The 14,388-nt window shown below is 46.7% G+C and overlaps 3 protein-coding genes across 3 annotated transcripts; 2 read left to right on the forward strand and 1 right to left on the reverse strand.

Annotated features, from left to right (window-relative positions):
* Positions 1-1,408: 1,408 nt before the first annotated feature.
* On the forward strand, positions 1,409-3,246 carry AtWU_10026 (MFS transporter; the record flags this gene model as incomplete). The annotated part of the gene is made up of 4 exons (XM_035505132.1): positions 1,409-1,481; positions 1,541-1,906; positions 1,983-2,039; positions 2,108-3,246. 4 exons carry the CDS (start codon positions 1,409-1,411, stop codon positions 3,244-3,246), a joined length of 1,635 nt encoding a protein of 544 aa, XP_035361025.1.
* A 613-nt stretch (positions 3,247-3,859) lies between these two features.
* Positions 3,860-6,136, forward strand: AtWU_10027 (uncharacterized protein; the record flags this gene model as incomplete). The annotated part of the gene is made up of 1 exon (XM_035505133.1): positions 3,860-6,136. The coding sequence occupies one exon, from the start codon at positions 3,860-3,862 to the stop codon at positions 6,134-6,136; it is 2,277 nt and encodes a 758-aa protein (XP_035361026.1).
* Positions 6,137-7,075: 939 nt separating this feature from the next.
* On the reverse strand, positions 7,076-7,484 carry AtWU_10028 (thioredoxin family protein; the record flags this gene model as incomplete). The annotated part of the gene is made up of 2 exons (XM_035505134.1): positions 7,076-7,409; positions 7,462-7,484. 2 exons carry the CDS (start codon positions 7,482-7,484, stop codon positions 7,076-7,078), a joined length of 357 nt encoding a protein of 118 aa, XP_035361027.1.
* Between the last annotated feature and the right edge of the window lie 6,904 nt (positions 7,485-14,388).

A 14,388-nucleotide genomic window follows, 5' to 3' on the forward strand; every position in this document is an offset into this window, starting at 1 on the left:
CAGTCATGTAAGGATGAGTGAGTAGCAGCTTCCGGATTGCGGAAGGTGATCCCAAAATCTGACAGAAGCCAGATGGTTAACGTAGCTGTACTTGGCACCTGCAGTGTCTAAAGTAGGTTATCAACAAGTTATCGAGTACGAAGGGGAAGATGGGGTGTGATTGGCGTATGTATTGCTGCTTATTGGGGGTTGCGGGGCGCCCCGGGATGAAGTGGCCCAGCAGTGGATACGCAATCGGTTAGTGGTTTTTTTAGTCACACTCACTAAGTAACTAACTAACTACATATACTTGCGGATTGCGGGGAGAATTTTACTATAATCATAAATTTCTGTAATGCTTTCAATCCTTGAGATCAATCGATGATGCACACACAAACATACCATCTGTGTGGTTAACTGGCATGCTCGCCACCTGCAAGCTTTCCTGCCCTCGGAAATCGGAAACCAGTCCCTACTTAAGGAATGTAGCACCATCGGCATCACTCCCCCTTATACTCCGGAGTACTACTGCTAGTAATAAATAGAATATGACAGCCGTCTATGGATACTGGCATGTATGTGGACATCAAAGGAAAGTCCGGTTGCAGTTCCGGCCCCTTGGGGCTCGACTGAACCTAAATTGTGCCGGTGATACAACAGATCCTGTGTACTAGACTAGTATGCGCCCTTATAGAAGAGTCAATTGTTCCCTGGGTGGAACAGAGCACCGCTCACTGGAAAGCTGAAAATTTTTACAACAGGGGAAAGTTTGGTTGGCAAATCAAGAAAGTCGGATAAGAAGGGGGGTTCCATACAATTCGACCACGATTGACCCTGGAACCGCATCACTTGAACGAACGCCCTGTCAGGTGGCACCCGCTGCTCTCTTAGTTGTGTACCTTACTTCATACAACCCACACACTCAAATCCCTCTCTTGTCTCTTCTGCAAGAAAATGACTACCATTTGGTTCCGAGAACCAGTCAACCTGCCTTTTCACTGTCTCCACTTCTCCACCGTCGCCCTTTTTATTGCCGTTCCCTTTCTTTCTTCTTTTCAGCTTCCCGCTCTCTCTTTCGCTCTTTAATCCGCTGGTCTTTCTTCAAGCTGAGACAATCTGGCCGCCGGTCGCTTTGCATCCTCCCGTCTCTACACCTCCTCTTCCTCCTCATCCTGCTACTGCGTCAACTTCCCCTTTCCTGAGACTAAAGAGCGAAAGCACTCAGTGGTATCGTTAGAACGAGAACGAACTCGATACAAGTTTATCGACAGTTGTGTGGTGTTCTTTGCGTTCAGCAATTTCCGTTATTTTCGATCTGCACTTCCCAAATCAGAGGCAAACAAAGACACCCCAAGAGGAGGATCGGTAGCAAGGATTCTATTGTTTTGCGGAGGGCTTGCCGTAAGAGACTTGGTTTTTTGTACAGAAGATGGTATTAACACTGCAGCAAAGACCTACCGCCTCGGACCCTAAGTTTCCCACCGTTCAGCTCTTCCTTCTATGTATGCAGATCCGTTGTCTTTTTGCTGTCTTTGCTATGCTAACGTCTGGTCTTGGGTAGCAATATGCCGCGTCGCAGAGCCAATTGCCTTGACTTCCATTTTCCCATACTCATGGGTAATGGTCAGGGACTTCAATGTGGCTGATACCAACAGCGCTTCTTTCTATGCCGGTATCCTCGTCTCTGCATTCTCCCTCTGTGAAGCCCTCACCGGTATGTTTTGGGGCGGTCTTTCAGACCGTGTCGGCCGCAAACCTGTTCTCATCTCCGGCTGTTTTGGCACGATGCTATCCCTCCTCATCGTGGGATTCGCCTCGAATTTCTGGGTGGCCCTCTTCGGACGGGCCCTCGGTGGAGTTCTAAACGGGAACATCGGTGTGATCCAGACTATGGTCGGTGAATTGGTCAAGAATCCAGAGCATGAACGTAAGGAGATCCTCGTATTCCCTGATCGTGGCGGTAACTGTTCGTTGGAGCTGCTGCTGACTGTGCGCACCTATAGCCCGCGCTTATGCTGTGATGCCTTTCGTGTGGTCAATCGGTACAATTATCGGGCCAGGTAAGTGTGTTGGAATGAAAACTTTTAAGGTACAAATGGACACAGGTGTTAATGGCTTCATCCACTAGCGATTGGAGGTTTGCTGGCAAAGCCTGCCGAAGGTTTCCCCTCCTTGTTCTCCATGAATGGCCTATTTGGCAAATTCCCTTACCTTCTGCCTAATATCGTCTGCTCCGGATTACTTCTCTGCAGCATCATCTCCAGCTGGATCTTACTCGAGGAGACTCACCCTGATATGCAACCGTGCAGTAGGCCAGGTGACCTGGATCATCCTTCCGTGGAGCGTCCTCTACTTGCAACTGCAGGAGCTACCGCCAACGCAGGCGCAGATTTACGTGCAGAGTCCTACGGTACTTTCAACCAAGTCCATCTCCATGAAGATGAAGATTGGACAGTGTATGCCGATGGTTCGAAGCCTGAATCCACTCCGCAAAAGCCGACTATTTTCACATGGCGAGTGACCATGCTTATCATCGCCTTGGCAATCTTCACTTACCATTCCATGACGTATGACCATCTGTTGCCCATTTTCTTGCAAGATAAGAATGCCAGCAGCATTGCCATGTCGTCAAATTCGGCGTTCCGTTTTCCGGGCGGGGTCGGCCTCTCAACTCGAACCGTTGGATTGATCATGTCAAGTGATGGCATAATTGCACTTGTCATCCAGAGCCTTATCTTCCCTTTCCTGGCTCAGCGCCTGGGTGTCTGGAGGCTCTTTGTTGTCGTCACCATTCTTCATCCGCTAGCCTATTTTATCGTACCCTTCCTTATCTTCGTTCCTAGCCAACATGTGATCTTCGGCATCTACACCTGCTTGGTTGTCCGCAACATCCTCTCGATCATCGATTACCCCGTCCTTCTGATTCTCATCAAACAGGCCAGCCCCTCCGATTCCGTTCTCGGCAAGATCAATGGACTCGCGGCCTCGGCCGGCGCCTTCTCACGCACGATGGCTCCACCGATTGCAGGTTTCTTGTATAGTACGGGTTCCAAGATCGATTTTACGGCCCTGGCCTGGTGGGGAAGCACTTTTGTCGCAGTCATCGGCGTTGTGCAGCTCTTCTTCATTGAACAAAAGAAACATGCCTCTATCACGGTCCAGCCAGCTGCGCATTGCCACTACGCGTCTCATGCTACGCCAGTCAAAGATGAGACCGTCCATATCATTGTGACAGACGTTGATGGCGATGGGACTGGCCATGTATAGGAGGACCTCTATCTGAAGGCAACGGTAGGACTCGTTCATGAGACTTATCTGCATGAGAGCTATGCGTTCTATCTTGCATACTATGATACCATGATATTGTTATTATCGAAAATGATTCCCTGTGCTGCATTCTAGCGCTCAAAAGGTGTCCCGGAGTTTATCACTGTATATAGAACGAATCAATACCAAATCATATACTACACATAAACTTGATCAAGCCTACACAGTCGTTTGGCATTTGCGTACATCTGGGGTCCTGTAGTCGACTGTCGATGATGCAGACAAAGGCGGTAGGACGAGTTTGGCTGCCCTCATTGCAGGGCGGTGAGAAATCCAGGGTTTTTGCCGGTTACCACCGCCGCACTAACGCCACGCTAGCCCCCATTAGGGTTAGTTTTGTTTACCGCGATATCCTGGCAACGGCCCGAAAATAATCATCATCATAATAAACGCCGCCTCGAACCCCATCACAAACTCCACATTGTTGTCCCTCCACACGAACTCTGAGACTGCTCCATACCCTTCCTCATCGACTGGTGTCGGGACGCTAGTCCACACTATCGAGATTTCCAATCTCGTCTCCTTCAAGAGAGATACTCTACCCACCGTCATCATGTCTACCCCGTTATCCTCCTTGACACCCTCGCGCCAGAACTCCCGAGCCTTCTCGCCGAGCTATGGCAAACCTGCTTTCGCTGTAGAGGAGGACGATATGGATGCGCCCGAGGATCCCTTATCGAGCCCCTTCAAAGTGTCTACAGAAGTCCAAGAAGAAGATCCTATCCCTGAGCACGATGTCTACGAATCGCACGACGACCAGGGTATGGATAACGAGGATATTGAATCAGTGATGCCAACACCTAGCTCGCCGTTCCAGTTTAATGCAAGGGAAGAGACTGTGGACTTTCAGAGACTGCGGGCCCTCAATCGGCACATGTCTTCAGGGGGCATCGGTGACCACTCCATGACGCCTAGAAAGCGCTCCTACGAGCAAGTCCCTGACGGTACCGATGGTGATGAGACCCCAAATGATAGATACAAGAAGGGTACTGGACCGAGGAGCTCTCCAGATATCAATGTCTACGCTGATGAGGACGTTGAATTCGGTGCTGATCACGACCTGGTAGAAGGTGCTGGCCAGGAAGTTGTGAATAGCATGGTGGAGGAAAATAACAACGAAGGCATGAGCACTGTCCTCCATGAAAATGACAAGGACAGCTCCCAAGAAATGGATGAACACCTTGACTTGCAGGAAGCAGACGACGCTATGACGGATGACTCCAACGAATCTATGGATGAGACACGCCTCAGCACATTCTCCGCTATTCCGGATATGACCACTTTCGCACAACTTCGAAATGATTCGCCTTACAAGATATCACGACCTCATCCGGGTGATGCGGAACTGGCCAGTCCTTCCCCCGCAAGGAGGTCGCCTCGACGAAGCATTCTCAACAATATGGGAACCCCTCTTGCATCCCCTGCACCACGGAAGCGAGAATCAAGAAGCATACATGATACGCCTAATCTGCTTGATTTGACCGACCAGCCAAGCATTTACCCCCGTCAGCGTTATAGTGTGCAGAATGAGCGCTACTCTCCTTCCCGTCGATCTCCCTTGAGGACCGCCAGAGACTCCGTCAGATCACCTGCAAAGGCTTCCCTTCTGGACTTTGACATCCCTTCTGTGCCTACTCCTCGGTCAATTCCAACAGTCACCCCCCGGGAGCTTGAGACTTTAAAATCCGGCTTCCTCTCCGAAATCTCTTCCCTCAAGGCCACTCTCAGCGGAAAGGAGGCAGAGGTTGCCAGTCTCAAGCAGGCAGTTGCAGACGCAGAACGCCGCGTGGGAGAGGCTCTAGAAGAAGTCCGTAACGAAGTTGCGCGCAAGGAATCTCTGGAATTTGAGCAAGCTGAATGGCAGCGAAGGGGCCAAGAAATGGAAGCTATCCTTAGAGAAGTGAGAGCTGAAATTGTCGAGGGTGAGCAAGAGAAAGAACGATTGGCAAGGAAGGTGGATGAGGCAGAGAAGTCTAGGGAGCAGTTGGAGGGCCGAGTGGTCGAACTGGAGAGTCAGTTGGCTTCGGCTCTCCAGTCTGCCTCCGCTGGGAACACAGCCCCTGAGAATACGTCTCACACCAAGACGTCCGAAGAGACTGCCAAAGAAGTGCAAGACGCCGTGGAGAAGGTTGCACGTGAGCTTCATACGCTTTATAAGAGCAAGCACGAAACCAAGGTCGCTGCATTGAAAAAGAGTTACGAAGCTCGCTGGGAAAAGCGCGTGCGTGAAGCCGAGAATAAGCTGACTGCTGCCAACAAAGAGAATGAGCGACTGAGAATAGAGCGAGATGCCGCCGTGTCAGAGCCCCCACAAGTCGACCCTAGTCTGTTCGCACAGGAGCGGGAGGAGCACGAAGCAGAGAAGCGTGTGATGGAGGCACAGATCAAGGGATTACAGCAGGAAATGGCGGCACTGAAACAAGACAACGAGCGCCTGCACGCGGAGCTGAAGCAGGAGCGAGCAGAGAAAGGCGAATTGGTGGCAGCTGTGGATGAATGGTTGGCAATCCAGCAGGACCAGCCCCCAGCACAGAGTGCCCCACAACCTTTGACCACCAGAGAGCTTGAGTCGCCAGAGCCAGTGTTTGCTGCCCCGGAACCTCCCACTGAGAGCTTCCAGAGGAGCGTTAGCCGTGGCAGCACCTCAAGTGGCATTCGTCCTCCAAGTGCCACCTCCAGCAATGGCGAGAAGAGAATCCCTAAGATCGGAGCAGTGGGCAACAGACATGCTCGAGGCAACAGCGGCAGTAAGTCCGGGATCGCCCTTCCCACACCCGGGCGCAGTGGTATCATGGGATCCATTGAACGAATGGGCCGTGGCGGTGCTTAAAGCTTGCACACTCTTTCGGCTTGACGATAATGTTTTCTTTCTTTTATCTCCTTGCTTTTGACCCCCTCTTTGTGAATTTCTGCAATTTCCTCGATATTGGCTGGATTATTTGCTTATTGTATATTGGTATGGTTGTTGGCTGGGCACATACTATTCCTGGTTGAGATATCCCCGAGACGGCGTTTTTGGCTGAATGCCATGGAACCCACGGACTGGTTTTGATCAATGAATGACGGATTTATCGATGTAACGTGTTTATGCTTTTATGATAGCCCTTGAAATTTCTATTACAGTACGCTCCTGAGAAGTAATTGTCGACACATGCATTATCCAACGGCCGCCTTGATGTGGATACTACACCTGGCCGGACTTTAGGACTCTATTCCATGAGATAGAATTAGCCCCATACATTATTTAAATTTGGCAGAAAACTATAGAAATAATGTCACGTACTCAAATCTACTTCCAAGACTGTCATCCTTCCAGGATACCTCCAAAACCATTTTCCACATCCAATCCTGGGTCTATTTTAAGGTGCCTTTCAGGATACCTTCTAGAACACCCTCCTAATGCCAGCTCCATGGGCACTAACGGCCCTCATACTAAGAATGAGGTCCTAAAGTAAGATAGTAAAGGACTACAGCAATGGAAACTGATAGAATCGGAACAACACTGGTCTCCGACTGGTACTTGGATAAGATGTTTTTGTAAAAGTCAGTCACATGATAGGGCTAGATCTGTCTATCCTAGCTATAGAGAGTTACTGTATAGTGATGCACAAATTCCAAATAACCATTGCGTTAAGGGGGGGGAAGAAAGAGGCAGTGTAATGTGGAGCTCTAATAATGGAGGAAAAAAAAAATTTTTAGAATAAATAAAAGAATAAAAATTCTCTAAGACTAGTGAGCATTTGTAGTCTTATAACCGTTCATCACCCCTTTAAGACTGGAGGGCATGGATACCATTCATAATACCTTGGGGGGAGCCACCTCGGAAGGTGAAGTCATTGAGATGTGCACCGTCTTTGAAGAAGAAGAAAGTAGGAAATACAGCAACACCCCAATCGTCAGCGAGTTGGTCAAGGTCGTCAACATCTACATCGTAGAATTCAATGGACCGGTACTCGTCGCTGAGCTTTTCGAAGGCAGGGCGAATATTAATGCAAGGACCGGCCCATGTAGCGAAGAACAGGACTGCGACTTTCTTCTTAGAGTTGATGGCCTTCTCGGTGAATTTAGCAGGCCCAAAAATAATGGAGTTAATATTTTGATTCCTGAAAGACAGTAGTATAGGGAGGTTAACGCAAAAGAATCAGGAAAACATACGTCTTGATAGCATGGACAACCATTTTGGCAGAATTTGATCAGGAAATATTTTTAAGAAATTGGTAGAAGTAGATTTGAAACACGAAGAAGGGGGAAAGAAAAGAGGATGAGAGAGAAAGATGTCTAGATGATTTTGAAAGCTGACGAAGAACAAAGAGAGGGGGAATATGGGATTTAAATCAACTTCCGGTCAACGAGGGGCACAATCGCAATGATACCCACCTCTGGTTAGTCCACAAAGCACATTGGTAGGTAGGAGTATACAGTATCGTAACCATACTATGGACGATCTGCGCAAGTACGTGAGTCATGCACTACCACCACTGCGGGACATAGATCTACTAGTCGTCTATAGGATAGATAGGCGGAAAAAGAATCCAGATCTAGTGTTCGGCAGTGGATCTGATACTGTTACTAAACGTCTTGACTAGTGATCCCTTTATATGGAGATCTATGTGGATTATAGGATGTTTCAAGATAGGATACTAAATTAGAGACTACTGTATAACAGATAACTACTTAGGCAGTCATAGACAAAAAGGGGGAAAGAATCCTAGGTGACTGATCTCGATGGGACTATGGCGTAGTAATTTCGATCGAGCCGGTGGTGGGGGGAGAGATGGGGCATCTAAAAATACTGTATATAGCTCTACAGTCGATCTCGATGGTGTGACAATTTTTCAATAGTGAAAAATTGGTGCCATCTAAGCAGAATCCTAAGCATGACGTCAAACAATCAAGCACACAAATGACAGTAGTGCCTCAGATAGCACTTGTCTCGAGGCAGCTGTACTACTCTTCCTCTGTTATACTGTGGTGAACAAGTTTGGCTTCCACAGGTTTCCTCTCTTTTTGCCTTACACGGCACTAGTCTACAATAGGTTTAGACAAATATGTGTGTATGCGTATTTTATTCCTCCCAATGGACAAGACCATACCAGTATCGATATAAGTGATCAACTTTATATACACAAACCAAAAAAATACACACAACTTCGAGAAAGTTTGTTGGAGGCTAGTGTAGTAGTCAACTTAAGGCGACTTACTAGCCCAGGCCCAAGTATATTACCTGAAAGGAGCGGGCTGCTTGGTATAATCCCCAGGTAGTTGCACAAGTCTAGATGCCAGAGCAGAGAAAGATGTAGCAGTATTGCCTGTACTGCAAGAATTCAAGAGATACCCTGAAGGCCGGTGAAAGTGGCCATGAGAGGATTCCTAGGAAGTGTAGTCCTTTGCGCTGGGAGATAGCATAGCCTCCTTCCATGGGCCTACCAAGAACCGCTTTACGATATAGCGGTGTTTTGACATAAGGATAGATGTTTCTGTTGATGTATATTATAGCAAAAAAAGATAACTTATATTATATAGTACAACCGGGGAATTAGTTGAACGTTATACCAAAATTCACTTGGATAAAATTATAATTTTAAAATAAATCATATTTAATGCTTTACTACTATTATATGAATTTTTCTAGGATATGTTTGTACACAACTGCTCTATAGCATATATTTCGATGACTGAACGAATAGTTTTCTGCTCCAGTAGCTCTGTCCCGCACATTTTTCTTATACTTTTGCTTTGCGTTCATTCAGTCACTGTCTTCCGCTGTGCATGGATCATAGGGAGATTATCAAGAGACATAGACCCAATAGGAGAGAGTCATGTTTCGAGTTACTTAAGATTTTCAGCGCGCCAGTAGCGTGGACTGCAAACGAGTCTTGCAGATGAATCCTGAACATTGATATAAACATCGATCTCAAATATTGGATAGAGGTAAAGATATCAAGAAGAATCTAGACTTATATTTTAGAGAACATCTATGACATCTTCTACCCATTATCGGTACCCAACTCTCCATATGCTGAGATTAAACCTACTTCTTGTGTTAAATGCCTTGATTCTGGTATACTAGAGAAGGTCTAAGCACATAACAGAATATTGAATTATCCGGTATTTCATCCTGAAACTTGAAACCTTGGATATATATATATATATACATACACAATAACTTAGTGTACAAAGTATCCCGGAAATATCGAATTTATTTATACTGACTTGACTCGATTATAAAATTCGGTATTTTAAGAAACTGCATGAGTCAGAGCACATACACAGCCTTCTCCAATAAGTGGCTCAATAAGATCCAGCTTCAATAAAGTGATTAGGTGAGGATGATTAGGTGGGGGCACCTGCCTTGAATTCTTAACTCAGATCTGACAATATATTCCTATACCGAAGGTGAAGGAGCATTACAAGTAAATGGTAGTAATAGCCACAAACAAACAGGGTAGAAGAAGTTGGACACTCTGTCAAACATAGTCAAGTATTATCTCATTAGTAGCAAAGATTACCCATACGCTTTAAGCATGTTCACATCCACAATATGCGATTCCTGTTCAGTTTATAATTGAATTTGAGACTTAGGCATTGACCTCTTCTACATCAGTATCTGTACCTTATTTGAACAGGATAGAATGTAAATTAGGTACTTACACCATTTACAATAATTTCTAGGTCTTTACTGAGCCTAGATACCATCTCATACATCAGGATAAAAAGATCACCACTTCCACAATAACTCCAGCAAGCTCTTACGCACAATACCTGAGCATTAGCAACCATTCTTTCCCCAACACACATCCAACCGTATAATCGTACAAAATTCAGAACATCTCACCAGAGCTTAAGATCTATTTCCACTGCACTGGATCAACATCAATCTGTTGCCAGTATTTGCCCAGAAATCAGCCAATGTTTTCTTTTCTTTTCTTTTCTTTTTTTTTTTTTCTTCTTTGTTGACGTAGCTTGAAAGTCACGGAGCTTATCTACATATACCAACACATTCGAGATTTATCAAGCCTTTCCTGGGCGCTATTATCGTACTGTTTCTGTTGAATCTGACAAACGTCGAAGCTCTCATCCTGGGCTAGATCATGTTCTGGGGCAGATGACTTTCATTTATGAGAGTGCCCTCGCATAATTTGCTTTCATTATCAAGGTCCTCAATTACAACTTCCAAGTCTCTACTGGAGTCGCTATTTAATCTCTAGTCTGCAGAGGTTCTGCTCAAACCAAAATTAGCATCACTGATACATCGTGTCGTCAGACCCAACTGGTTTGGAGCGACGCACTATGGCCGAAAGTCCACAGGAGCAACGGACAAGAAAAAGATAACAGAAAGTCGGAAGTGTAAAGGGAGTAAGTGAGTATTACGGCAACTTGTTGCTTGAGCACGGAGGCTTGTAAAGGTGACACTGCGCGGGGTGTTAGAGAAGAAATTGTAGATAAGCGTACAATGCTATGGAGAACTCGAAAGAAAGTGAAGAATATGAGAAGGACATGAGAGATCTGACTGTTGGTAAGTTCCAAGAACTGCCTCTATGACCTTCCTCGAGCTATCTAGTTACCTTTTCCTCTGGCATCGAATATATGTCCTAATAAAATGTTTCCCCACTGTAGTCTTTGGTGGCTGTAGGACTCTAGTTCACTATATCTTATGCATAGTCGTCTGATGAAGGGCCAGCCTTCAACTATCTAATATGTATATGTGTATATGTATATGGGTTACTAATCAGGGTGATTATTATAGCACCAGACAATGCTACATACACACACGCGCGTATATATATTTAAATATATGGATTGATACATATTTGTAAACAGTCGGACATTCCATGAGCTTACATAGGGAAGCTGGAAGTCACCCATCAGTAAAGAGCGCTAGTTCAACCCTGGAGCATATTTACATATAGTTCAATATTACCACTGTTCAATAACACGTCACGACAGTAAGCTCTTCATTTCCTGGCATGCTGAAGGTAAATATTATATACAGTGTATGTGTCTTCGAAAAGTTTAATCATAAGCACAAGTACTGAGTAGTGGACAAGGCTGACGATGAATGGATAGATCAGCGAATTCATACTTGATCTTCTCGAAATCACCCTTCTCTTGCTATATCTAGTCTTCAATGGCCTTGTCTCCTTCGCGTACAGAAAGACACTAGCAGAAATATAGGTATGTACTAATACTATGCGGGTATGAGTACTTGGATGTGCTCTTGGTTGTTAGGGTGAGGGGTTCAAGTTCCTAGAATCATCGATGCTATGCCACGTTGAGTTTACTCTATACGCCAAGCGTCGGGAGCTGAATATATATCTCAACTCGCTTATAGGATTAATGAGTAGTAGCCATCAGCTAATCATTCAACAGTATACGAGGATGCTGCCAATAATCTCAAAGAGTGTAAAACATCAGTTGCTTGGACGAAAATATACCGGAGAAATACGTAGTATTCTGTTCATCAGCTACAACTTGAATCCTGCTAACATCTGGCGGGGTTACCCCGCGATCTGCACCGCATCCATCAAAAATTGACAGACCAACACGAAATGCCCGCAGTTCATCGACTAGCTTCGATGGCAATCACGATTTTATTCAAAGTCATGCGGGGATTTCCGAGCAGTCAATGAGTCAAGTCCTGCAACAATCCCCTAAGGGATCAAATATTCACACCCATAGCCGGGGCCAGATCAGTATTAGCAGGATGGGCATGCGACAGCTCTCCTTCTCCATCTGTCAGGCCCACCTCGTGCAGCGCAAGTCTTCTGACACGGACCTCTCTCGGACTCGCCTAAACCTTGTTAGCCATGCACGGTATGACTTCATTTCCGTCGTGGTAATTCCTTTATTCCGCCTGTGAGTTTACCCAGCCTTCTCTCCCCTCTTCACCCCTCTTCCCGTCCATCGGGTTACCGCTGGTGGCTTGCAGTAGACATGAAAGAACGTGGGGTGGCAAGCAGGGCCATGGCTCTCGGATTGCCATGTCCGAGCTCAAGCTTGCTCGGCAAGATGTCCGAGTGCGTACATAGAGAGACCGACTGCGGCAGTTAATGTATTTGCTGCCCCCTTGCTCAAGTCGAACGGGTGGACTGGGATACTCCGTACAGAAGTATAGAATGAGTCATGGGATTGGTATGTACTGTAGTTATATCCCTCAGTTGTACTCTACGGGTGAGGCCGCTTATCGAGGGTATCCTTCCTTGATAGGTATGATTACCGAAACAGGCAAGACGCTCCTAGGCTGCCCCTCCCCGGATCTGGGGTTATCCGCTGGATGGCAAGTAAGTAGCGGGGAGCGTGCCACTGTGGCTGAGTGTTTTCTATCTGTGATTCCATGGTGAGAAGATGTCTACTACTAACTTTCTATAGGATATAAGGAAAAGCGTGCGGGTGTTGCACCTTCATACTATCCACCAATTACGTACAGGATGCCCAACTGAACTAAATAGTAGGCAAGGATAGTAGTAGAGGGGCGCATGATATGATATCATAAGTAAGGGGGAAAGGAATGCGAAAGATCAGGTTCCTGTCTATCTATCAATCTGTGAGAAGAAGTCAACTTCCCGGCCTCCCGGGGTTAATTCTGAAAACATAGCACGGAGCAGTCCGAGGACAGAAAAAAGGGGGGTGAAACTGGGGCAAAGGCGGGAATGTTGGCTGGAGAAACTGGAGCTGGAAGGTTCGATCGCCCGCAGTAGATGGATCAAGCGAAATTCGGCTCTGGGGTCAAAAGTGACCCAATCCCAATTCCATGGCCCTTACTATTAATGGCAGCTGATGACTGGGGATGATACGTAACTTGCCCCAGACACGAAAAAGCTAAGGCTACCGACTTCAGGTAAAACGACCGGCACCGTCACAGCTCCATTGCACCGTCCAGGGAGAGACGAGAAAATCCCGGTCTTTCCCCGATCTGGAGCAACTCCACGTTTCTGTGTCCAATTCGGGGAGCATTACGCGATTTATGATTGGTGGCCAATCGTCCTCCAGCCGACGGTTAGTCAGCTGTGGGAGTCCCACATGGGAATCCGCTCAAATGTCACTGATTGGTGTGGGGGAAATCCCTCGTGATGGTCGGAGATTATCCACACGGACCAATCACCATCGCTTGGGCGTTGGTTCGTTTTTCCCCCACGAATTACTACTACTAACTGTATACTTAGTACCTATACTACTAAGAACTAAGCCACTGCTGGGTCCCCCGTATTTTCATCGTGGTCCAGTCAACCAATCTCTAATTACGGCATGGAAATCTCGTTGTTTTACCTTCTAGTAGTACTGCTTGCGAGGCAAAGGGTGAGCACACAATATTCATGTGAAAATGGACAAACTATAACGGCTAGCACTTTTAAAATAGGAAGGTGTCTAAGATAACTAAGTCGTTATAGTGCTGTGCCTTACTCACTCTTTATCAGGAATTGAGGCATGAACTGATTGACTACAACAAGCTGATCCAATCACATATAGGTGTAGGGCTTTTCCCACAGTAGCGGCATGCAGCATGTTGTGATGGCACACATTGACAGCAAGGAACCGCCCTTCCATGCCACCCTTCATTACGACACTGTACATGAAACAGAAAGAGAGCTATCTGGTCTATCCACCTGGAGGGAACCGGAAGGCTCTAAGCTCACCATAGATGCCTGGTTCTACCCCAGTGCGCCATCCTTTCTCTCTCTACTTGTGGGGTACCGAGCTCTTTCCTCCGATTCTCGCTGCTCCCGCGACCTCTTCTCAAGCCACAATTAGCCTTTAGCAATACGTACACACTACTACACAGTAGCCTGCTGGTCCCTCCAATACTCCACTCGGGCGCCAGCTAGATAATACTATGTTCCCGTCTGGGGGAGCGAGCTCACAAGTCACCCGCTCAGATTCTGGGCCGTTACGGCTCGCAATTTCCGACGGAATTATTGGACAGCGCCAACAGAACATTCTTTGTAACCTTGCGAGAGGGTTTGTCTCCTCCGGTTGTCGGCACTATTAAGCGTGACATCGGACCCTCTATCACGTGGATGAGCTTGTTGTTCATACTCCTTCCATGAATATGATTCGGGGAGATCACATTGCAGGGGTAATAAT

Source organism: Aspergillus tubingensis (assembly GCF_013340325.1).
Source record: "Aspergillus tubingensis WU-2223L DNA, scaffold_11, whole genome shotgun sequence".
NCBI classification, from domain to species: domain Eukaryota; kingdom Fungi; phylum Ascomycota; class Eurotiomycetes; order Eurotiales; family Aspergillaceae; genus Aspergillus; species Aspergillus tubingensis.